Source organism: Microtus oregoni, unplaced genomic scaffold, assembly GCF_018167655.1.
Source record: "Microtus oregoni isolate MIOR12 unplaced genomic scaffold, Mior012 000067F_ref0000223, whole genome shotgun sequence".
In the NCBI taxonomy this organism is placed as follows: domain Eukaryota; kingdom Metazoa; phylum Chordata; class Mammalia; order Rodentia; family Cricetidae; genus Microtus; species Microtus oregoni.
Window position 1 is genome coordinate 3825959 of NW_024543974.1, and position 25718 is coordinate 3851676.

At 42.1% G+C, this 25718-nt stretch overlaps 1 protein-coding gene across 1 annotated transcript; it reads left to right on the plus strand.

The window, feature by feature from the left end:
- Positions 1-928: 928 nt before the first annotated feature.
- Positions 929-22013, plus strand: LOC121440435 (iduronate 2-sulfatase-like). Its single transcript, XM_041641192.1, has 7 exons — positions 929-1169; positions 2019-2155; positions 2570-2747; positions 13290-13324; positions 14198-14324; positions 17945-18118; positions 20991-22013. The coding sequence occupies exons 1-7, from the start codon at positions 1064-1066 to the stop codon at positions 21461-21463; spliced, it is 1230 nt and encodes a 409-aa protein (XP_041497126.1). The 5' UTR covers positions 929-1063; the 3' UTR covers positions 21464-22013.
- Positions 22014-25718: the final 3705 nt, after the last annotated feature.

Consider the following 25718-nt stretch of genomic DNA (forward strand, 5'->3'; position numbering starts at 1 on the left):
CACAATATCAATGTTTCTGCACTAACAAATGCTAGATTATTTTATGGGCAGAGAGGGGTTAGGGATGACTCATAGATAGAGGGTCTAGTTTTTCAGAAGTTCCATTTGGTAGAGATAGGACACAGAGTCCTTCTTGGTCTTCAGTCCAAAATGAATAGGGAATAATTGTTGCCACAGGAGTTCAATTCCCAGTCACTGTGCCTATTTCTGCTCTTCTCTCTGGTGCTCTTCTTCTCTCTGGCTCCAGCTGCCATCACTCTTAACTATGCTCCATTAATTGCTGGTCCCTCTTTATACAGACATCAAGTGGCTTGTCCTTTCCTTCTCACGTTTGTTTAGCTATCTCTTTACCAGTGAAGCTCTGCCTAGACAACCTCATATAAAATAATAAGATCCTCCCAGTTTTATTTTGTCCAGATCAGGAACGCCCAGGAACGTTCTATAAGTTTATTTTAAGTTCAATCAGAGCACGAACTGAGAACTCCAGCACCAACAGCGCCCATTGTATTTGCGTGTGTGTGTGTGTGTGTATGCAGTGTTTAATAAGGATTTGTTTAACTGATAAATAGGGGAAAAAGGTCCTTTTAGGTATAGGATGGAAGTTTTTAAGGGGCTTCTTCGGAAAATGGGCAGCAAGGAAAATTAACATTTATAGAGAGATAAGGGTAAGATTGGAGTTACAGCTAAAAGGCACAGAACCATCAGGGAAAAAGCAAGAAACTAGTTCAATAGCAAAACCCTCACAACATCAAGAGTCCTGTCACCGCTTCGTAAAAGGTGCTCTGGAAAAGCCACAGCCCCTGTGCTTCCGGTTAAGGTCCCCCCCACTATGGCTGATTATGCCCACGTACCTCTGTAACCACAGACTCCACCCTCTAGAGGGAGGAGCTGGGGGCAGTTGCGCAAGTGCGGGCCTGCACCTGGGTCTTTGGGCCTGAGGCTGTGGTGTCACGCAGTTTTCTCTGTTTGCGTCTGTTGGAGCTGCGGCGGCGGCGGCGACAGCTACCCAATGGTCTAGTTGTAACCCGAAGCCACTTTTCTTCAAGGTTGCAACAAAGCAGCAATGTCGCCGCCGCCGCCGCCTGACTGGCGCCTTCTTGGCTTCAGCTTGTTGGTAGGCTCCTTCTGCTTCGCCCTGGAGTCCGCAGCTCAAGGCAACTCTGCTACAGGTGCCAATTGCTCGTTCTTTGCCCTGTCCAACTCTGTCTCTGTCTCTGCCGATGTTTCTTCTTCCATCCATCCTACGTTCTTTTTTTCGCCTCCTTCATTCACCCCCCCCCCCATTTTATTCCTGCTTACCCTCTAGCCATCTTTTCCTTCCTTCCATCTGTTCAGCTGGCATTAATCTTTCATCATTCCTCCTTCCTACCTCTTCCCCTCCTTTCTGTCCCATCATGTTTTTCTCCATCATCCCATCTTTCTTTTTTCATTAATTTTTGAAGAATTTCATAAGTGCATGCGACATATATTTTTGTCTCACCCCTATTCCTCCCCCCTAACTCCACCCCCCTCAACATCACGTCCTCTTTTTGTTTTTATAACCCACTGAGTTCAGTTTGTGCTTCTCATACTCACATGGGTGTGGGCCCATCCACTGGTGCGGTGCACAGTCCATCTGTCTAGCAGTCCATCCTTTTCCTTCCATCCCCCTCCCTCCCCCCGTCTCTCCCTCCCTCCTTCCATCTGTCTTTTCCTTCCTTCTCCCTCCCTTCTATCTGTCCTTCCTTCATTTAACTGTCTTTCCATTTTTCATCTGTCTCCTCTATACCTTCTCTTCGTTCTTTCATCCCCCCACCTCCCTCCCCAAGTCCCTGTCTTTCTTCTTCATCTAGGTGTGAAGACATGGCTGACACATAAGATGCTGACCTTAGCTGAAGCAGAGCCCTGGTTGCTCCTCTCTAGATGGACTGTTAAGGAACTGGGGCCAGCCTTGATCTTCTCATTACCTTGATGGTGGTGGTGGTGGGGTTTCATTGTCAGGGCATGTGATGTAACCAAAGCCCCTCCCTCCTGTGCAGATGCTCTGAATGTCCTTCTGATCATTGTGGATGATCTTCGCCCCTCCCTGGGCTGTTATGGTGATAAGCTAGTGAGGTCCCCAAACATTGACCAGCTGGCATCCCACAGCATTCTCTTTCAGAATGCCTTTGCACAGGTATGTTTGGGAACCTTTTGGTGTGGGTAAGTGTCTCTTTGTGTATACACAGCAGGGAGTTGAATGTTGCTGCCCTAGAGATGATCTTGAAAGAGGGAAGCAGAGCTTGGAAAATGGAGGCCTAGGCTAACCTGTTCTCCACTTAAAAGGAAGCTTGTACCTGCAAGGCTCCTCTCCTCCTTGGGTGGAGACTATGCCTGCTGTTTGGAAAGCCTGATGACTGTCTTCCTTTGTTCAGAAGACAATAATCTCTAGTACCTGGGGGAGGCCCAAATCCCACTGGTTAGCCTGGAGATCTGCATGACTCAGCTGCCTGGCGGTTGCTGAGGACCTAGGGGGGTTGCTTAGTTACCTTGAAGACTGCAGATACATTTGGCTGTGATGATGTTGACATTTGCTTCTGCTCCCTAACAGCAAGCCGTGTGCGCACCAAGTCGAGTGTCCTTCCTCACCGGAAGGAGGCCTGACACCACCCGCCTGTATGACTTCAATTCCTACTGGAGAGTACACTCGGGGAATTTTTCCACCATCCCCCAGTACTTCAAGGAGAATGGCTACGTGACCATGTCGGTTGGGAAAGTCTTTCACCCTGGTACTGTCAAATTACCAAAGCCTGGGCTCTCTGTTTCTGTTCCTGAATAGTGGAATCCCTTGCTGGGTTGGGGCTGTTTGTAGTTATCTTTCCTGACAGGCTGGGTAACTTGGTCATTGCGACATTTCTATGAAACAGCAACACCAACAAAACAGTTCTTTAGCCTAGTTTCACATTCATAGTCTCAATGAAAGAGAAGAGAAAGAAATGGTTTTTCCTCTAGCTGTTGGAGGTAACGCTTTGGGACTTGAGCTGCTTGGGTTGCGGAAGTGCATTAGCTGTTGCAGACGCAGCTCTGGTGACAGTCCAGCCCTGGACCTGAGCCTGTGCCTTGCAGAGTGCCTGTCTGTAAAGCTGGGTATGAGGCAACCACATCTCAGGACCTCGGATGTCTAGAGGGCCTGTGTGGACTTGATGTCCACATAAGAGCTACAGCTTGGTGGAGGTAATGCTTTCTCTGTGAGTCATGTCAGAAAGAGGAAGGAAGTTGGGTGTCAAGTTCTGGCTTTGAATACTGCCTGATAAACTGGTTGTTCACTTCCTAAATGAAGCATAGCCATCACTTTAAAACACTGACAGAAGGATCACTTGATTTCAAGAATGGAAAGAAAGCAAAGAATATAAAGGTGTAATTGCACCACGCCGAGGAAAGCTGTGTTTGATGTACTCCTGCCTGTTTTTTGGACATAGTATTTTTCTGATTTGTACTCATGTTGTGTAGCATGAATAATAAAATCCCAGAGGCAGAAATTGAGGTTCAACCTGAAAAGCAGAAAAGAAAGGCAGTCAAGCTACTAGAGAAGTCTTACCTCTACCAAGGCTTGGGCAACCTCAAACTAAGCTGGCAACCTCTTTTTCTTCTCTCATTTCCCTCTAGTGCTGAGATTAAAGGCCTGATTCCCTACTGTTATCATTCATGATGCGGGTGACCTTAGGCTGTCCTGGTCCCACGAGGGGCTGTGGCTGGTGACCCATAGCAGGTGCCCTGGTGGGTGGGATATGGACAGATACACCAAGCAGAGAAAGCTTACGTATAAGAGTTTATTTAGTGGGTATTGGGAATGGTTTAAAAGTAAGAGGTTATGGAGGTAGGAGAAGGGGAGACAGAGAAAGACAGGAAAAAGAGGGGAGGGAGAGGCAGAGACTGCCTCTTCAGAAGAAGGGTGGACAGAGAGAGATAGAGAAGGGGGGATTAGGAGTGGGCAGGGCTTGTCTCTTGAAGGGACAGAGTACCCAGGTTACAGGCCAGGCCAGCAGATTGCAACACCTAGTACTGGGATTATAGGTGTAGGCCACCACCACCTGGATTTATTTCTGCATTGATCTTGTGTAGCCCAGGGTGGCCTTGAACTCACAGAGATCTGTCTGACTCTGCCTCCCAAATCCTGGGATTAAAGGTATGTGTCATCATTGTCTGACCTCTAGTGGCTTTAGCTTTGCCTCTGGTCTTCAGGCAAGATTTATTTATCAAAATACAAATAATATACCACTACAATGTCATGTTTATAATTTTATAACCCGAGTAAATATTTCCCATTATATTACACTCCACTCAAATCCCTTTTTAATGACAGCATTCACATTACTTTGGCTTTTCACTGCCATGGGCATCTCTGGAAGCAGAATAGACTACCTGGGCAATAGATAGCATCAAGGATGTGGGCACCTGGTTGTGGTCTCAGTGCTGCCACGACTTAGCCATGCTGCTGACTTTGACTTTCATTCCTTACTTGGGAAGCTGGGACTGTAGTTATTTTGATGCCCAACCAGGGGAGCTTGTCAGTGCAGGCATCCGGGAGTGTAAAGTGTCTTCAAAGTGCTAGATCCATTCAGATGATGATGCTTATCACCAGAGGGGACAGCTTGAGTGTCTCCAAGAGCCTTTTGTACATTGATTATAACTGCTAGGCTCAGGAGCTTTCTTCTGAAACCTAGCTGGCAGTTCAGGATGAGAATAGTCATCAGGTAGACTATGCCCTGCTCCGTTTTGAAAATAAATGTATCAGGAATCATTTTGTGTGGACTAAAGCTGAATATCAGTTGAACTTGCTAGTTTGGTACTTAGAACACTTGCTTAAGGGCATTTGTAGTAATAGGAGTGGCGGGGCTGTGTCCTCAGCACCCTGGCCACCTGCACGACTATCTTTATACCCGAAATAATTACACAGACACTGTATTCATTTAAACACTGCTTGGCCCATTTCTATCTAGCCTCTTCTAGGCTAATTCTCACACCTGGACTAGCCCATTTCTAATAATCTGCTGTAGCCCACTAGGGAGATTCTAGCCTACGTCCATCCTGGGTCAGAGCCTCATCACGTGTCCAGGAGAGGAGAGCATTGTGTCTCTGCTCCAGAGAGCAGAGCTGTCGAGTCTGTGCTCACTTCCTCTTCCTCCCAGCATCTTGTTCTGTTTACTCCTCCCACCTATGAGGCCAAGCAGTCTTTTTATTACTTAACCAATGACCTTCCTCCATCATTTCCCCTTTTTCTGTTTAAACAAAAAGGAAAGGCTTTAACTTTAACATAGCAAAATTACATATAACAAAACAGTTGTTAAGCAAGAATTACAGTTACAATATTTATATCTACCTTATCTTTTATCATAACAATGGAAAACTATAACTATAACTAACCATTCTTCAAGTTTATCAAAGACTCCAGAAGAATATATTACCTAAACAAACAAGAAATCCAAAACTGTAGAAATGACAGAGACATCTCGCTGCCTGGACAGTCACCCAAAGTTCTTTTATACCCTTGGGGCATCCATCTTCAGCCTTCAGGCCCATAGTATCCAGAAGACATTTTCATCAAGCAGGAAATTCCAAAAACAGTTCAGTCACTTTCTGCTGTGTCCTGCAGAATGTCTTGCAGACTCTTTCATGAGTCAGGAACCCCAAAAGACCGTCTCACCTTTAGGCAAGTTCAGCAGTCCTCTCTCTGCGGGTTCTCTGTGTTCATTTTATGCAACAGTCCAGGCAAGAGCAGTTTCTTGCCCAAATGGCTATCCAACTCCATAAGGATCTTCTTCGATGCCCATCTACCTCTCGAAGTAGATTGGTGCCGCCAGGAGCAGACATGTCTCATTGTCATGAAAAATCCTAAGTTATTAAAACATTAAATAGCATATTCCGTACTCTTTGAAAGATATGAATGCCGATCTAACTGAAATATATCTCTATATATCTAGAAAATCTAACTAACATGACTACAAGCTTGACTATTACTGATGATTATCCATTAACCTATATTTCTTAATTATACATTACATTTTTAATGAACTACACAATCGCAATATCTTAATAGCAGAAATATGCATATACATATAACAAAATTGACCTTAAATCTCTATCAATAAAGCAAAATCTATACTAATACAAATTATTCATATCTATATCATATCCCCCTTTAAATGTTAAAGAATGTTTATAAACCATATTTGGGAACATGGGCGCAGTTTTTTCTCTCCAAACTGCTTCCTGCTGAATGGGGGCGTCGTTAATTAGGTCTTTCATGGTACAACGTGTGTGCTAGTTTCATCTCAGTTGGCAGTTGAGCGAAGCAATTTTCTGAAGATGTTCACAGCAACCCTTCAGGAGGGCGTGGTCCATCATACCATATCGGAATAGAAGAAATGAACAGGGTCTCATCCTCTGTGAAAACAAAATAAGAAACTCCTTTCCAAAGCATCATGTCCTTAGATCCAACTTTCAAAGTCAAGGCATTTTCAAAATAACTATGTTGAATTAGTTCAGCAGCATTTATAAATAAATATCTTTTAGCAGCTGTTGCTCTTTCCTCAGCATTCAAATAATTCAAAGAGAGCATAATAGCATACAGTATCAAAATTCTCTGTGTATTTTCCATCTTTGTGCGCTTTATTTTAACCTCTATTTCATTTATTTTTACTTTTTGCTTTTTGAGACAGGTTCTCTGTATCTTTGACCTGGAATAACTCTGCAGACCAGGCTGTCCTTGAACTCTCAGAGATCCGCCTGTCTCTGCCTCCCAGGCATTGGGATTAAAGGTGTATGCCACTACACCTTGAACTCACAGAGATCTGTTTGTCCCTGCCTTCTAGGCACTGGGATTAAAGGTGTGTGCTACCACACCTTGAAGTCACAGAGGTCAATCTCCCTCTGCCTCCCAAGTGTTGGGATTAAAGGTGTGTACTACCACACCCAACTACTCTCTTCCTTTTTTTTTGTTTTTTACTTTAAGAACTTCAGCTTTAGTCTGCATATATTTTTAACACACAGTAAACCATTTAGAAATTTTCTTTGTCTTTGAATCTCTCTTTACTGTATATCTCCTTTTTTCTGACCACATGAGTCTTTAATGTACCAAGCAATATCAGTAGGACTAAAGCCTTGGCTTTGCCAGCTAGATCCAGTCCATTCCTTAGCTTTCCAGCCTCATGGCTGAGGTACTCGCTGTAGCCATGTTTACTGCCACAACTCTATGGTATTTCAAGGTTCCTGCCAGCAAGTAAGTTGCAGCATTATGTCCACAGACAACACACAAGTCCTCTCTCTGTAGTTGGCCCTCCTGCCTCAAACAGTCAGAGTTTGCCCTGGCAGGATGGCCCAGAAAGCCGACATTTTCAAACGGCACAGTTTTTTTTCCTGCTACGGCTGAAAACTGAAAAGCATGCGTTCAGCTTTTCGTCAACACCATTTAAGTGTTTCATGGCAGGACCTCTTAATGAGCTGCAGGGTTTTGCAGCTAAAAGCTGAGTCAGGAAGCCTCTCTTAGATGAGACTCAAACCCATGCCTTCAGCACCAAGACCAAGTACGTAATTGTAAAGCATAACTGCAGCCCAAAGTTTAGTAGTTTACTGTGTACTAAGCAAAACAAATAGCATGTGAAACCAAGAAAGAACTGCCACCTGCCAAGAGTGCAGAAGTGCCTTGGAAGTAAGGGTCTGTAAGACACAGAGAAGCTCATCCCTAAATCTAGTTAGTCATCAGGAAGGAGATCAACAAACAGACCTTGTTTGATTTCCCTTCCTAAAGTATAATCTCCTCTGCTAGAAAATACTCACTTCCCTCCCAATGCCTGATGGAGGAAGGTCATTGGTTAAGTAATAAAAAGACTGCTTGGCCTCATAGGTTAAAACATAGGTGGGAGGAGTAAATAGAACAAAATGCTGGGAGGAAGAGGAAGTGAGCACAGACTCGACAGCTCTGCTCTCTGGAGCAGAGACACAATGCTCCCCTCTCCTGGACAAGTGATGAGGCTCCGACCCAGGATGGACGTAGGCTAGAATCTCCCTAGTAAGCCACCTCGTGGGCTACAGCAGATTATTAGAAATGGGCTAGTCCAGGTGCGAGAGTTAGCCTAGAAGAGGCTAGATAGAAATGGGCCAAGCAGTGTTTAAATGAATACAGTGTCTGTGTAATTATTTCGGGTATAAAGCTAGCCATGCAGGCGGCCAGGCTGCTGGGACGCAGCCCCACCACTCCTATTACTACAAAATGGTGCCCAGAAGTGTGGACAACTGAATCCACTGAAAGCCTGAGAAAGCTTGGGAAAGAGTAAAGCATGTTTTCTTGGTAGCGACAATTTCTCGGATCTACTCTGCTTGCTAGAGGCAAGTAAGCGCTCTCACTTAGGTACTGCTCCTTGTCATTTTTAGCCCCCACCTTGGCCTCTCTTCCCAGAGCCCTGTTATTAGATTAACCCAAGAACTACTGCAGCCTAAGCATCCATCCTGACTTTCTGACACACACGCCTCCTTCTTGTGAGTAACTCCCAGGCAGATGATTGTGGAGACCCTGGTTGTAGTGATGAGGTGAGCAGGCCTGCTTTTCATCCCGCCTGGCTCCTGCATGTCTAGCTTAGCCCTGGAATAATTACACGGAAACTGTATTCATTTAAATACTGCCTGGCCCATTAGTTCTAGCCTCTTATTGGCTAACTCTCACATCTTTGTAGTGATGAAGCGAGCAGGTCTGCTTTTCATCCCGCCCGGCTCCCACACAGCTAGCTTTATACCCGAAATAACAACACACAAATTGTATTCATTTAAACACTGCCTGGCCCATTAGTTCCAGCCTCTTATTGGCTAATTCTCACATCTTGCTTTAACCCATATTTAGTAATCTGTGTAGCACCATGAGGTGGTGGCTTACCGGGAAAGATCTTAACCTGCGTCCATCTCAGGTCGGAGAATCATGGTGTCTGACTCACTTCCCTTCTTCCCAGCATTCTGTTCTGTCTACTCCACCCACCTATGTTCTGACCTATCAGGCCAAGCAGTTTCTTTATTAATTAACCAATAAAAGTAACACATAGAAAGAAGACCCACCTACATCACATCTTGATTAACCCATTTCTAATAATCTGTGTACCACCATGAAGTGGTGGCTTACTGGGAAGATTCTAACCACTGTCCGCCTTGGGTAGGAGAAGCATGGCGTCTGCCTGACTCTGCTTTCTTTCTCCCATAATTCTGTTCTGTCTCCTCCACCTATCTAAATCTGCCCTATCAAAAAGCCAAGGCAGTTTTTTTTATTAACCAATGAAAGTAACACATAGACAGATGACCCTCCTACATCATTTCCTCTTTTTCTGTTTAAACAAAAAGGAAGGCTTTAAATTTAACATAACAAAATTAAATATAGCAAAACAGTTATCAAGCAAAAATTAGTTACAATATTTATATATATTTTATCTTTTATCATACCTAAGGAAAATATAACTATCTATTCTTCAACTCCATCAAAGACTCCAGAAGGATATAATATTACCTAAGTAAACAAGAAGTAAGCAACTTCCAAAACTCTAGAAATCACAGAGACATCTTGCTGCCTGGACAGTCACTCAAAGTTCTTTTGTAACGTTGGGGCATCCATCTTTGGCCTACAGGCCCATAGTATCCAGCAGACATTTCCATGAAGCAGGAAAATTCAAAGACAGTTCAGTCACTTTTTTCTGTGTCCTGCAGAATGTGTGGCAGACTCTTTCATGTAGCAGGAACCCCGAAAGACCATCTCACTTTTAGGCAAGTTCAGCAGTCCTCTCTCTGCAGGTTTTTTGTGTCCAGTTTATGTAACAGTCCAGGCAAGAGCAGTTTCTTGCTCAAATGGGTAACCAACTCCATAAGGAGCCTATTTGATGCCCATCTTAAGTAGATTGGTGCTGCCAGGAGCAGACGTGTCTCATTGTCCTGAAAAGTCCTAAGTTATTAAAACATTAAATGCCATATTCTGTAGTCTTTGAAAGATATGAAGAATGCCTATTTAGCTGAAATATATCTCTGTATATCAAGAAAATCTAACATGACTACAAGCTTGACTATTACTGATGATTATCCATTAACAACCTATATTTCCTAATTATACATTACATTTTTAAATGAACTACACAATCACAATACCTTAATTAAGATCAGAAATACATATACATATAACAAAATTGACCTAAGTTTATGTCAACAAAGCAAAATTATACCAATGTAAATTATTCATATCTATATCATATCCCCCTTTAAATGTAAAAGAACATTTATAAACAATATTTGGGAACATGGACACAGTTATTTCTCTCCAAACTGCTTCCTGCTGTATGGGGGCGCTGTTAATCAGATCTTTTATGGTGTAACCTGTGTGCTATGTTCATCTCAGTTGGTAGTTGAGTCAAGTAATTTTTTGAGGGTGTTCACAGCAACCTTTCAGGAGGGCGTGGTCTATCATACCATATTGGGATAGAAGCAATCCACAGGGTCTCATCTTCTGTGAAAACAAAAGAAGACCCTTTCCAAAGCATCATGTTCTTAGACCCAAATTTGGAAGTCATGATACCTTTAGAACATATGTGTTGGATCAGCTTGGCAGCTCACACAATGAAATTTCTCTCTGTATTTAGTTCCTTCACCGTCAAAAACTTCAAAGAAAATACAATATACAGAATCTAAACTCTCTGTGAATTTTTCATTTTTACGTGGCTTATTTTTCTTTATTTCTTTTAATCTATAACTATCTGTACTCTGTCTCTTTAAAGACTTTTCCCCTTTTTTTAAGGCATTAACTTTATTCTCTATATTCTTTTTCTTCTCTCTCCCAAGCCTATGTATGTTTAACACTATGACCCATTTAGAGGTCTTTTATGTCTGAATCTGTCCTATTGCATTGCCTGTAACCTTTTTACTGTCCAGGAGCACTTCTTAAAAACTTAAGTTGCACCATGAAGAGATAGTATGGTACGGCCTGTTTCCTTCCCATTCTAAACCTTAACTGCCCAGTTATTATGATAATTACGATAGCTCCTGCCTGAGGTCAGCAAAGTTCAGCATGGTGGAGCTGCTGCTCCTTCCTCAGAGCCATTTGGTGCCCATGAGCCAGTGCACAGTTTCAGGCACACAGCAAGTCCACATTGTCATCAAGTAAGCAAGCAAGCATTTTACTCACAAAACCCCATTCAAATGATCTGTCTCCTGCAGGAGCCAGAGGTCGCGCTGTCAGCACAGCCCAGAAAGCTGACATTTTAAAACTGCATGACTTTTTTTTTGCCTCCAGGTAGGAGCCATATTCAGCACTTTAACTCTGAGAATGAGCTTTTTATCTGAGTTACATCCAAATCTGCCAGGCAGAGCACTGCACAGCCTGGAAACATCTCTGTGTATGGTGGCAGAAATCTGCCATGCTCTCCCGACTGCCTAAGACTGATCCCACTGTCTTTCCAGGTGGGGAGTGCAGGCATGGTCTCAGAGTACTTTGTTCCCATTCCCAAGCAGGAACACAAACATCCAGTCTTTTTTTTTTCCATTTGAATGCTGCCTGGCTCACTAGTTCTAGCCTCTTATTGGCTTACTCTTACATATTGATTAACACATTTCTAATAATCTGTACCACCACGAAGTGGTGGCTTACCAGGAAGATTCTAACCTACGTCTGTCTTGGGTAGGAGAAGCATGGCGTCTGCCTGACTCTGCTTTCTTTCTCCCACAATTCTGTTCTGTCTACTCAACCCACCTAAGGGCTGGCCTATCAAAAAGCCAAGGCAGTTTCTTTATTGACCAATGAAAGTAACACATAGATGACCATCCTGCATCACCTGGTTCTGTTGTTTTCCATGTGGCTAGGTCACTACCCCTACTCTGCCTTTTCTCCTTCCTCTTGTACTATCTCCTATCAAATGGGAGCAAATCATGCTGTTTCTGACTGTGAAATTTTGTCACCCTTGGCTTTCTCATCTTCCTCTGACACCATGCTTCTTACCTGTCTCCACACCTGCTTGATCTCCCCAAATTCCAGTTCTGCCCTGTTCTCTGAACACATCTTTCTGGACCAATGTAGTATATTTTGTTTTTTATTTTTTTCCCCATTTTTAAAGAAAGGTCTCACTCTGTAAACCTAGCTGAACAAAAATGCATGGTGATCCTTCTGCCTCAGCTTTCCAAGTGCAGGGATTACAGGTATGCACCCCATGCTTTTCTGATTTTCTTCTAGCAAGTGTTCTGAATTCTTCTTAGGGACCAGCAATGGCCTGATACTATTTTGTCTAAAGCCCTTAGAATCTGACTGCTGTTGCCACAGGACTTTTGCTAACCTGCAGTCTATATTGCATTGCATCTATGTCTTGAAAGACCTTCTTGGCCTACAGCCTGAGACTTTCATTTTCTTGAAGAAATTCCAATTGTATGTCATCTGGCCCTAACTTACTGTTTTTGTCTGCCTCTTATGTCATCATATAGCTCCAAATGAACCCTGTTCTTCCATGACTCCACTCTGTTGTATGCTGTTGCTTTAGAAGCCTTCTGTGACCCTGATTTATCTACACCAAGTAACTTGAAGGGTCATTCACCTGTCTCAACCCTGGCCCTTCCCATAATGTGTATGTTTACTTATCTATAGTTGTATCCTTATTAGCTAGTGGCTTAATAGGTCTGAGCATTATACTTGCTTCTTTATTGCCTTCTTTCTGTGACCAGCATAGGCAGGAGGTGTCTGCCTAAAGTTCTCCAGGCTCCAGACTGAAAAGTTAATTTACTAAACAGTAAATGTAGGTAGAGGTTCAGCATGATCCTTCTATAAGCATAGCAAGCAGATGAAGGGACAAGTCTCATGACTGCCATTACCCTAGCAATGACAAGTAGGATATCTTACAGGTCCATCTCATGAGTTAGAGGCCCTCAGGATAGTAGAAAATGGGACTGATTTGGTAAATGGTTCTTTTGTTTCTTACTGCTTGGGGCGTAGTTGGGAGGAAGAATAGTATTTGCCTTAAGGCCCATGAACAGTATTCAGGAGTCAGTCCAGGAAAGGTTTATGGCTCCTTTACTTGTGGGTGTAGGCTGGCTAGCAGTTCCAGCAGTTCCTCTTGGGTTTCCCCTTATTATTCTTCTGCTCATTGAGAGTTTGTTAGAAACGAGCTACACTTAAAACCTTGGTCCATGAAGTTAATCAGTTGCCATTTCTTGCTTGGTAAGAGTGTGGGCAGAGGAGAGGCCTACTCCGGGTCATTATTAGAAGTTAATTTGTGTCACCCCCAGAAAGCTATATTGAACTCTTTAACTCTTTATACCTTAGAATGTAGTCTGCTTTAAGTTAAGATGTACTCATACTGATCAGGTAAGCCTCTAACCCAATGTGACTTTTGTCCTGATAAGGAGAACAGGTAGGGAGGACAGAGACAGAAACATATGCAGGAAGAGCTCCATGTGATTATGGAAACAGATTTTAATGACTGTTGCAAGCCAAGAAACACAGGTGGTTCTCAACTTGTGGGTCTTAACCTCTTTCGGGGCCGAATGACTCTTCCACAGGGGTGACCTAAAACCATCAGAAAACATAGATACTTACATTACAATTTATAATGGCACAAAATTGTAGTTATGAAGTAGCAATGAAATAATTTTATGGTTGAGGAGTCACCACAACATGAGGAACTGTATGTATTAAAGGGTTGCAGTGTTAGGGAGGTTGAGAACCACTGCTCTAGAACATTCAGAAATGGCCCTCCCCAAACCTTGATTTTGGACTGTTGGGTGTCCATGGCCGGGAGGCAATCGATTTCTAGTGTTTCAAGTCACCTGGTGGCTTGAATGGAGAAGAGTGGTGTCTTTGGCATCCTCCTCATTAGAGAATGGGTAATTCTGGAAATGCAAGGATTAAGGGATCATTTTCTGTTTCAGTGGTCATTTCTAGAGACTCCAGAATATGCAGACCAGAGACAGGAACAGTTAATGCCATCCATTTGTCTTGACATGTATCCTAAAGTGGAAGCTGATTTGTTTTCAGACATGTCAGTTTGGTCCTGCGGATTGTTAGTCTGTCCTCTGAAGCAAATGGCTGCAGAAGGGAGGAAAAGGAATGTTAGGTTTAGGCTAACAATATCATCAGTCAATGGAGAGGTTGGGATTGGGAGAGATGTTCAGGCATACTCTTTGTATGCCAAGGCATTTAAAGTTGCTTTTACTCTTGTAATATTCTTTTCATTTGCAGCGGAAAATCCGTCAGAGCTACTTTGCTTCTGTGTCCTATTTGGATACTCAGGTTGGGCATCTTTTGAGTGCTTTGGATGATCTTCATCTGACCAGCAACACAATTATTGCTTTCACTTCTGATCATGGTAAGCATTTTGCAGTGCACTGGTGAATTGAACATCTCAATTTCCTGTAACACCTGATTTTGTGTTACACCCTCGGTACAGTTCGCGTGCCCCTGTACCTAATGCGAGTCTAGCGAGGGCCTGGAGATTGAAAAGAACACACAGAGAGACCAGGGTCATTCAAAAGGAGACCAGCTGAATGCCAGTTTATTCAGACTTGGGGAAATCTTTATGTATCTAACTGCTGCACAAGGATCTCAGCCCAGGCAGGTGGGAAATTACCATATTAACAATGGAGTAAATGCCCTGCAGGTGGGGCAGGGAGAGCATAGAAACACACAGGAAGCTTAGTTAGCTGATCATAAACTGTCCCCGCAAATGCACCCCAGGAATAAGGGAGACCAGGGCCCTACAATTTCCTATGAAGCACATGTTGGGCAATTTCTACATACACAGGGGTATACTGTTGTGTAAAACAGCAGTGCTCTTAGTTCAGGATCATGGGGAGCTTTTAAGAGCAATTTACTTGTTCTTGGCCCTCCATTTTGGATATATGAGATGAAGGCAACCAGCTAGAAGAGGAGCAGAGGGTACAGGAGATGACAGAAGAGGGTTTCAGAGCCTCTGCTGCTGGAGTCATAGACAGTTGTGAACTGCCTTACATGGGTGCTAGGAATTAAACTTGGGTCCTCTGGAAGAGCAGGAAATGCTCTTCCTGTGAACTGCTGAACAACCCCTCCAGTCCTCATGCACATTTTAAAAAAGTTAATATATATAGTTATGGGCTTCATTACAGCATCATCAAATATATGTCATTATTCTCTATTAAAGTTATTCTTCCCCTCTGCTGCCCTCTCCTGTACCCTCTGCTCCTCTTCTAGCTGGTTGCCTTCATCCACTAATGTGGTTCCTTCTGCTTTTGTGTCACATGCATTCCAATGATACATCCAACTGTCCTTCCTTCTCCCTTCCTTAATATCTCTTTCTTGGAGGAAATTGTTTTAGTTCCCATTTCTAATCTAGAGATCTGGAGGACGTTTATGTGGAGGTTCTCTGCTTCTTGTCTAAAGAAAATCCTTGGGATATGTGCTTTCTTTCTTACATATTTTTATCTTTTATTTTTTCCTTTTCCTTTATTGAAAACAGATTTTTTTCCTCACACAGTACGTCCTGATTAGAGTTTCCCTTCCTTCTGTTCCTCTCAGTTCCTCCCCACTCCCTTCCTATCTGATTCCAAGGGATATTAAAATAAAATATAAGATAAATTAAAAGCTAACACATTGGAGTTGGACAAGAAAAACAGTGGGAAAAGAGCCTAAGAGAATACACAAGAATCAGATCCACTTGTTTGCTGATGGAGGAGGGTCAGGAATCCCATAAAAACATTAAACTGGAAGCCATTATATATACTCCGAGGACCTGGTACAGACCTGTTTAAGCCCTGTGCATGCTGCCTCAAGTCTCTGAGTTCATATGAGCTTTTATCATGTTGATTCAGACGGCCTTGTTCTGGTGTCCTCCATCCCCTCTGGCTCTTACACTCTTTCTGCCTCCTTTTCCACAGGGTTCCCCGAATCCTGAAGGGAGGGAACTGATGGAGACATCCCGTTTAGGGCTGATGAGTATTTCAGGGTCTCTTACTCTGCATAATGTCTGTTGATCTCTGTATCTGTTCACATATTTGTTCCTGGTTATAGCAGCCTAGAAAGGAGCTTAGCAAAAGAATATTTATTTATTTAGTTATGAACTAATAACAACAACTCTGTGCTGAATGTTGTGGATTAGGCTAAGTGCTGCGCCCTCTAGAGTTGCTGAAGGCCTGTGTACTCCATATTTTGAATGCCAAATGAGAGCTCAGTTTATTTCCCTGCTAGTTCTGTGCATGCACATCAGTCAAACTTCCCAGAGCTGACTCCTGATGTTCCACTGCTGGACTTCTCACTTTTGTGTCCCCTAAGCCTCTTAACCTGCAATCTTTTAGCTTCATGCTACACAGGAACAACTGTGCTAGTGCCCTACAAACGCACTGGGTCGTGGCTGCTTTGTCTTGGAGAGAGCAGGGCTTCCCCTCACCCAGTCCACAGAGGTGATAATCTGGAAAACTTATTGAGCTCCTTCAGACTTTTTGAACACTCCTGTCTTACGTCTCCAGTGTTACAGACAGAAGGATGGACAGATTGCCAGAGCCCTTGCACATCCTCAATAACGTGATGTCCTTCTGAGTAGAAGACTGCTAAGGAGATCAGTCTGAGTTTCTAAGACCATAATCTCCCCTCTCTCCCCCTCTCTCTCAAGAGTTATTTTATCATCATTATTTGATTTTTAAATGCATATGGGTGTCAAAACTGCATGTATGTCTGCACATCACATACGTGCAGTGCCTCAGATGGCCAGAAGAGAGTCAAATCCCCAGAGACTGGGTTAGACAGTTGCTTGTGAGCCTCTATGTGGGTACTGCAAAGACTCAAAGCCAGATCCTCTGGAAGAGCAGCCAGTGCTCTGAACTGCTGAGCCATCTCTGCAGCCCCAGTTTATCTTACCTTTATTTATGTGTGTATGTCTATATAAGTATCTGCTATGTGAGTGTGGGTATCCTTGGAGACCAGCTGGACGTGATTCACCAGACATAGGTCCTGGGAACTGAACTCCAGCTCTCTGCAAGAGCAGTAAGCACTCTTTCCTCTTGACCATAATCTCTTAATAGTTCTGACACTTGTTTGTAGCTCCAGCATTGTTTGAAGAATGAATAAGGGAATTTGAAGGCTAGTCTCTGCAACCTCCCTTGGCAAAAGTCACCAAATTTGACTGTGATAAAGTACAGGTGTATGCCTGCACTTTCCTCAGTTCACTCAAGCTTTTAGTGTCTGTGGTTGTTTTTATAACATGAGATTCTTCACATACAATCATTGTCACTCACTTTTGTCTTTAAAGCTTGCTTATATATAAGTAGGTTGAGACATTATCTTTTAGAGTGGACACTTTAAATGAATGCTGAAGATTTCTTTTTCTTACTCAGGACTGAAAATTTGGATTATTTTTTCTTTTTTTTTCCATTTCTTTCACATATGAATGTACATGATATGTCTTTAAAAAATTCAAGGTATTCTTATCTTGTGCATAGTTCTGTTGCTCTTCAGTCATTCAACCTCAGTATTAAGAACTTGAAGCCCATGTCATAGCCAAGAGTTAGGACACAGGGCAAGGTAGTGGAGTGATTAACTTTTAGGACCCTATCATCCAGGAAGAACTGCTCAGTACAGCTGAGTGGTAGAATATGTGCCCAATAGATACTAAAGTGTGGACAGGTACTTGGCTTGTCAGGAGAGGTGCATTTATTTGGAGCCTTTTGAACAGATAAAATTCAATGTGTGTGTGAATTTCTAGTTACTTTTAAAAAAAGATACTATAGTTTGAGAATTTAAGGTTGTCCCATTTGAAGGTTTCTTCTTTGTGGATAGATATCTGCCTTCTAATAAAGCAGCATTTATGTGAACTAACTTTTATAATTCTAGAGGAATTTCCTTCAGATATCAGCTTTAGTGTTCTCTGCTTTTTACATTGAGAAATGAAATGTTATCTAAAGTAAACAAACCATAATATTGTCACTAATTCTCTTTCATTGTGTGCTTTTTATGGCCCAGGGTGGGCCCTAGGTGAACACGGAGAATGGGCTAAATACAGCAATTTTGACATCACTACACGTGTGCCACTGATGTTCTATGTTCCTGGAAAGACAACCCCACTTCCTGGAGCAGGCAAGAAGCTTTTTCCTTACCAGGACCCCTTTGATTCCACCTCAGAGTCGATGGATCCAGGTATAATATATATAGAAATGACAGTGCCTTGCAGTGAGAGCACCTTTGGTTTAGATGGGAATTACTTCATCAGACACTAGCTGTCCCACTTTGTGGTGTGTTGGAATTCATTCTCAATATTGTTTAGTGTTCATATATTTTTTTTAAGCATCTCCCATGTACTAGGTTGAGAATGCATGGCAGAGCTAGAGTTGACAAGAATGGTCACTGTATATCGGGGCCCTTAGAAATTACAGAGGGTAAGGAGCAAGTGATATTCCCAAGGTGGGGAGGGCTGTTTGGAGGTGATAGCAACATGTCAGACCTTAGAGGAAGTGTTTGTAGCCTGCTGAGACAAAGTCTCTCCAACATATGAGTGGAATGTTTGGTGCGCATGCTTTTTTGGGGGACCCAGTGCTTACTGAGAGGTGTTTTCCATTTTGGAGCTCATTGATCTACTAAAACACACCAGGTTAATATGCTCTGTACTCCCAGCAGCAAAGGGCATTTTCTTTCATTTCTACATACTATGCCTTCACAGCCTTGAAAAACAGGCACTCTTCCTACCTGTGTGAAATGGCAGATGTAGGTTCTTGAGTGTTATATCCTGACTTTCCTGTCTGGTACACTTTCAGGTGCCAGTTACATACTTCCAGTGACATTTCTCTTTTCAGAGTGCTTTTCTGTGAGCTACACTAAGTCAGGTGTTCCCTTTTCTAGACTGACTGGCCCCGGGCTCCATCTTTAATACCTATGTCTTGCACTTTATGTTCATTGCTATGTAAATTGATCATGGTTTTAGATCATCATTCTGGCCTTTCTAGATTTCTGAGTTTGCTTATATCATCCAATTTTCTTTTTGCATTTTTAATTTTGTATGATTCATGCTCTATGTTTCTTTCCCAACACCAAGAGAAAAGTTATAGAGTTTCATGGCATGAGCTTGATTCTTTATTGCTGGGACAAATCTGATAGGACTTTTTTTGAAACTTGTTGGCCCCCAAACAAAAAAAAAAGCCTGCAGCCACGACCCCCCCCCAAAAAAAAACCAACAACCTGCAAACCAACCAACAAAAAAATCCTGTAGAGAGATTTGTAATCATGGCTACTGAGAGGCTGAGGTATAAGAGATCACATGCTTAAAACCTGCCTGAGATACAGATTGAGTTCAAGGCCAATCTCTGTAACTAACTGAAAACTCAACTCAAAAATCAAAATTCAGGCCCAGGATCTAGCTCAATGGTAGAACATTTGCCTAGCATGCATAGGGACCTGGTTTGAATCCCAGGTAATGAAAAAAGAAAATTCTGAGTCTTTTCAACCCATCTTTTTTCTTTATTCCATGTGTGCTATGCAGTCCATCAGCAAGCATTCTCCTTTCCATTCAGAATCTTTCTCTGCCCCATTCTCATTAATTCCACTGCCACCAGCCTTCTGGTGTAGCAAGTTTCTGAAGTCTCCTTGCTTGTGCCCTAGACTGTTTCCTTCTCAAGTAACAATTTTGAAACTCAAAGCAGAGGTAGGGATATAGCTCAGTGGTGGAGTTCCTATCTGAATGGACTGAGCCTCAACTTTTATCCCTACCACTGTAAAGGTGAAAGTTAAAACCAAAAACGGAACCGCCAAAATCCAGCCCTCCTGTGTGCCCATCTCACTGAGGAAATTTCTTTACAATGGCTATCAAGGCCTTTCATGACCGGTTTGCTTCCTCATCTCTTCTTCCTCTTGACAAGTATCCAGACCATTCTTTCTGTGCAACGTCCCACAGTCCTAGTTCCTCTTGGCTAGATTGTTTTCTCCAATGATGTATACATTAGGTCATGTTGCCTTCTGCTTTCATAGTGGTGTTTTTTTTTTCTAGGGAGATGCAGCACATATGTGCATACACATCTCCTCACCTCTGGAAAGGGAACCCACAACAGACCAAAGTAACAATTACACCAAAGCCTAACTTGGTGAATTAGTGAGTTTTATTGGGGTTACTAATAGGAAGATGGGTGAGAGGATCCTCACAGGAGCACTGATGACTCAGAAGCAGCTGCATTGCTGAATAGCCCACATGAACATGGTTGATGACTCATAAAAGCTATGGCCCTAGAGTTCTCGACATAAGTTGCAAGGGAGCTTGGCAATTCTAAGAGATGGCCTGTAGGCTTGTGGTGAGTCTCCTCCAGTAGTTGTTTTCTGCTCTCAGTCTATGGTGGATATACATAATGTGATATATGTATTCAGTAGAATATTATTCATCCTTTAAGAGAAAGGAAATGCCAGTGTATCCTATAGAATAGATGAACCTGGAGGACTCATGTTAAGTGAATTAAACCAGGCACAAAGGATCAAATGTGGTCTGAGACCATTCCCATGAGATATCTCTTGTAGTCTAGTAGTCAAATTCATAGTTCTAGAAAGTAGAATGAGTGTCCTCAGTTGATAGTAAAGAGTTAAGTGCTGAGGTGGTGGGGACAGATATAAAATGAATTGCAGAAGTGATAATGATGATGACACAATGTGAATACATGTATTGTGACTAAAAAATGGTTGGGTTGTAACTCTCAAGTTTTGTGTATTTTACCATAATAAAAACAAAATATGAATCAAAAACAAATATTTAGAAATGAATAATCTTCAATAGACTTTTACACCATGGGTAGAGGTGTAATTGGTTGAACTTGTCTGGATCAATTATTTGGCTCCAAAATTTAAGTAGTTTAAAAATGCTTCCAGCAGGCAGGAAACACCTTCACTGTTACTGTTAGTGAAGGGAAACGTCCTGTAGAGGCAGCATTTCTAAGCTTCTTTTTCTAAAAATTGGATGTTGTATATGAAAATGAAATGGGTACCAGGTGGTTGGCTCTGCGGTGTACCAGACAAGCTGTGCTGCTTCCTGTTTCAGGTGGGCACGTCACGGACCTTGTGGAACTTGTATCTCTCTTCCCCACACTTGCTGGACTTGCCGGACTACAAGTTCCTCCTTGGTGCCCCATCCCTTCTTTTCATGTTGAGCTCTGCAGAGAAGGCCAGAATCTCCAGAGGCATTTACAGCTCCATGACTTGGAAGAGGATCCACACTTTCTTGGTAATCCCCGGGAGTCAATTGCCTATAGTCTGTACCCCCGGCCTGCAGATTCCCCTCAGTGGAATTCTGACAAGCCAAGCTTAAAAGATATAAAGATCATGGGCTACTCTATACGTACAATAGACTATAGGTATACAGTGTGGGTTGGCTTTAATCCTGCTGAATTTTTGGCTAATTTTTCTGACATCCATGCAGGGGAACTCTATTTTGTGGATTCTGACCCACTGCAGGATCACAATATATATAATGACTCCCAACATGGAGATCTTCCCCACTCATTGAAGCCTTGAGTTCTGCCAGCCTTGGAGGACTGCATATGTGTCCTCTTGCCCCCTTCTGTCTCATGAAAGGTGGCATTAGAGGTGGCTATCTTTTACTACCTATTGTATTAGATATAACCTTAGTGGGTAGCAATCAAAACAGCATCATCAGTTTGGCTTAGGACTATGTGGCAGACAAATCTTTTCATTTAGTTCTTCTTAAGTTATAAATGATCATTGGATTTAGGCTAGGCTGAAGCGCTTCCATTTTAAAAGCACTCATCACTTAAGTAAGTACAAAAGTGAACTTAACAAAATGTAATCATACCTTTGTATATGTAATCCATGATAGCCAAGAAGAGTACTGTACTAAAGAAATAATTTACTGTTGAATTTAGTGCATTTCAGAAAGTGACCATATTATCTTAGGTAGCCCAGTGTAGTCAAAACATGTTAACATGGGATTTAGTTCTTTCTCAAATATGAAATTAAGTACTATTTCTAGAAGCAACTTCTATATGATCTATGATCAACTTTTGTTTATAAGACTACAGATTTCAAAATGAAAGATAAAATACACATGGGATTATTTTTTTTTTTATAATTTTTTTTTATTAAGAAAAGAAGAAAAAAAACATAAACAAAAAACAAGTTTCCACCTCCTCCCAGCCTCCCATTTCCCTCCCCCTCCTCCCACCCTTCTCCCCCTCCTCCCACCCTTCTACCCCTCCCCCCACTCCTCTCCCCCTCCCTCTCCAGTCCACAGAGCAGTCCAGATTCCCTGCCCTGTGGTAAGTCCTAGGTCCTCCCCCCTCCGTCCATATCTAGGAAGGTGAACATCCAAACTGGCTAGGCTTCCACAAAGCCAGCACATTAAGTAGGATCAAAACCCCGTGCCATTGTCCTTGGCCTCTCATCAGCCCTCATTGTTCGCCATGTTCAGAGAGTCCGGTTTTATCCCATGCTTTTTCGGTCACAGTCCAGCTGGCCTTGGTGAGCTCCCAGTAGATCAGCTCCACTGTCTCAGTGGGTGGGTGCACGCCTCGTGGTCCCGACTTCTTTGCTCATGTTCTCCCTCCTTCTGCTCCTCATTGGGACCTTGGGAGCTCAGTCCAGTGCTCCAGTGTGGGTCTCTGTCTCTGTCTCCATCCATCACCAGATGAAGGTTCTATGATGATATGCAAGATAATCGTCAGTATTGTTCTCGGATAGGGTCATTTCAGGTTCCCAATCCTCAGCTACCCAAGGAACTTACTGGGAACCTCATGTTGGGCACTTGGGAGCCCCTCTAGGGTCAAATCTCTTGCTCACCCTAAAGTGGTTCCCTTAACTAAGAATTGTGGTTCCGTGCTCCCCTATCCACCTTTCCTTTATCCCAATTCTCCTGATTCCCCAAGTCCCCCCTCCTTCCCTTCTACCTTTTCTCTCCCCATCTCCCCTTACCCCCATCCCACCCCACCCCCAAGATCCTAATTTTCTCCCCGGCAATTGGGTCTACTTCCCTTAGCCAAGAGGATAACTATATGTTTTTCCTTGGGTTCACCTTCTTACTTAGCTTCTTTAGGTTCACCTATTGTAGACTCCGTGGCCCTAATTTATGGCTAGAAACCAATTATGAGCGAGTACATCCCATGTTCATCTTTTTGGGTCTGGGACACCTCACTCAGGATAGTGTTTTCTATTTCCATCCATTTGCCTGCAAAGTTCAAGAAGTCATTGTTTTTTACCGCAGCGTAGTACTCTAGCGTGTATATATTCCATACTTTCTTCATCCATTCTTCCATTGAAGGGCATCTAGGTTGTTTCCAGGTTCTGGCTATTACAAATAATACTGCTATGAACATAGTTGAACAAATGCTTTTGTCATATGATAGAGCATCTCTTGGGTATATTCCCAGGAGTGGTATTGCTGGGTCCAGGGGTAAGTTGATCCCGAATTTCCTGAGAAACCGAAACACTGACTTCCACAGTGGTTGCACAAGATGGCATTCCCACCAGCAATGGATGAGGGTACCCGTTCCTCCACAGCCTCTCCAACAAAGGTTATCCTTGGTGTTTTTGACTTTAGCCATTCTGACAGGTGTAAGATGATATCTCAAAGTTGTTTTGATTTGCATTTCCCTGATTGCTAAGGAAGTTGAGCACGACTTTAAGTGTCTTTTGGCCATTTGAACTTCCTCTGCTGAGAATTCTCTGTTCAGTTCAGTGCCCCATTTTTTAATTGGGTTAATTAGCATTTTAAAGTCTAGTTTCTTGAGTTCTTTATATATTTTGGAGATCAGACCTTTGTCTGTTGTGGGGTTGGTGAAGATCTTCTCCCAATCAGTAGGTTGCCTTCGTGTCTTATTGACTATGTCCTGACTTCAAACTCTATTACAGAGCTACAGTAATGAAAACAGTGTGGTACTGGCATAAAAACAGAGAAGTCGACCAATGGAATCGTATAGAAGACCCGGATTTTATCCCACAAACCTATGAACACCTGATTTTCGATAAAGGAGCTAAAAGTATAAAATGGAAGAAAGAAAGCATCTTCAACAAATGGTGCTGGCACAACTGGATGTCATCTTGTAGAAGAATGAAAATAGACCCTTATCTATCACCGTGAACAAAACTCAAGTCCAAATGGATTAAAGACCTCAATATCAGCCCGAACACACTGAACCTGATAGAAGAGAAAGTGGGAAGTACCCTACAGGAGCTGGGCACAGGAGATCGCTTCCTATGTATAATCCCAGAAGCACAGACATTAAGGGCAACATTGAATAAATGGGACCTACTTAAACTGAGAAGCTTCTGTAAAACACATGGGATTATTAATGCAGCGTTTCTTCATTAAATAATAAGTAGTGCTTAGTAAAGTATGAATAAAGGTACAAAATTCAGTTAACTATTTCAGTACTTGCTGACCCAAATAATAATTTGCTAGTAAATAGTATAACTCTTGAACTTGGTATCTGTTAAAAAGTCTGTTATTCACAATGAAAAGCATTTAAAATGTAACTATACCCATGATTTGAATCATTCAAAATCATATTCCTATTCCAAGTTAGAGAATTGCAAATACCCACTTATCCTGGAGGCGGGAGCTATTCTACTTCTACTTTTTGGTAAAGAAAACATAAACTTATGAAGTGTACATTATCTTATGGCTTGTGGAAACTTTAGGGTATAAGTAATTTTCAGAATGTACTTCTGCATTCCCTGAATATTCCCTAAATATGGAAGTAATAAGAAGGTATGTAATAGTGATAAGGTTATTTCATTACCTACCCTTGTTTAAAAAAAAGTCAATTCTGTAATGTGCTGAAAACTGTTCAGTTATCATTAATCAACAGCTTTCCAACATACAGTGCTTTTAGTCTTGTATTAAATGAGTAATTTCAATAATTTTCTCCTTAAAAATGCCTCAGTCTTTCAAAGTAAATGTTTTAAAAACAAAATATAGCAAATAGTTAAGTAGATTTAATTATTCTTGTATATTAAATTGTAACCCAAAAGCCAAGTTATTATTTTTAAGTCTGTAAAATCTCAAAGACAGATTGTTTTTATGAGTTGACCTACAGTAGAGGGGTAGCTGATAGCACAGTTATTTTCCTGAGCAATCAAGTGACTGTCTTGGCAACAGCAATTTGTATTTGGGGATTGATGGTCCCATTTGTTTCTCCTGATCCCTACATTTGCCTCTCATCTAGAAACTGGCTTTTGTAGATGGTTTATTTCAGTTTCTTCTTGTTCTTCATCTTTATTGCTCTCATTGTATTTACTCAGTGCCATTTTTACAATTTAGAAGTTCTTCACAGCATGTTTTTATCTTGCTTAGCTTCATCTCTTACTCCACAGTTATAGGGATAGATTTTGATAAAAGGTTTTTTTTTTTTATTTTACATTCATTTATTGTTTCTGTTTGATCATAGTATATACATTTCAGTTTTCTTATTTTATCTCCTGAATCACAGTTTTAGTGTCAGCCCCCTCCAAATTCTGCCTCTGATGAAATCATAAGCCCAGTGGTGCTATCCACATAGTAGTTACAAGACATTTGTGATTATTCAAATTTAAATTCATCGACATGAAATAACATTTTAAATGATTTCCGGTACATCATAATTCAAGTGCTCAGTAGCTAGACATAGAGTTTTTCCATCATAGCAGACTATTCTACTGGGCAGAACTATCCTGGATTCCAACTGATTAGCAGGTTCCTACTGTCATGCATTTGCCCACAATGAGCAAACTATGTTTTGTTTAGGCATAGAGTAGGGAGTTTGCTGTGGCCATCAGC

What these genes read in the sequence shown, in the direction of transcription:
- LOC121440435 (XM_041641192.1), top strand. Translation starts at nt 1,064, where the DNA reads ATGTCGCCGCCGCCGCCGCCTGACTGGCGCCTTCTTGGCTTCAGCTTG. An exon ending in TGGGAAAGTCTTTCACCCTG is followed by an intron (nt 2,748 to 13,289) that starts GTACTGTCAAAT and finishes CTTAGAATGTAG; the next exon opens with TCTGCTTTAAGTTAAGATGT. An exon ending in TGCTTTCACTTCTGATCATG is followed by an intron (nt 14,325 to 17,944) that starts GTAAGCATTTTG and finishes TTTATGGCCCAG; the next exon opens with GGTGGGCCCTAGGTGAACAC.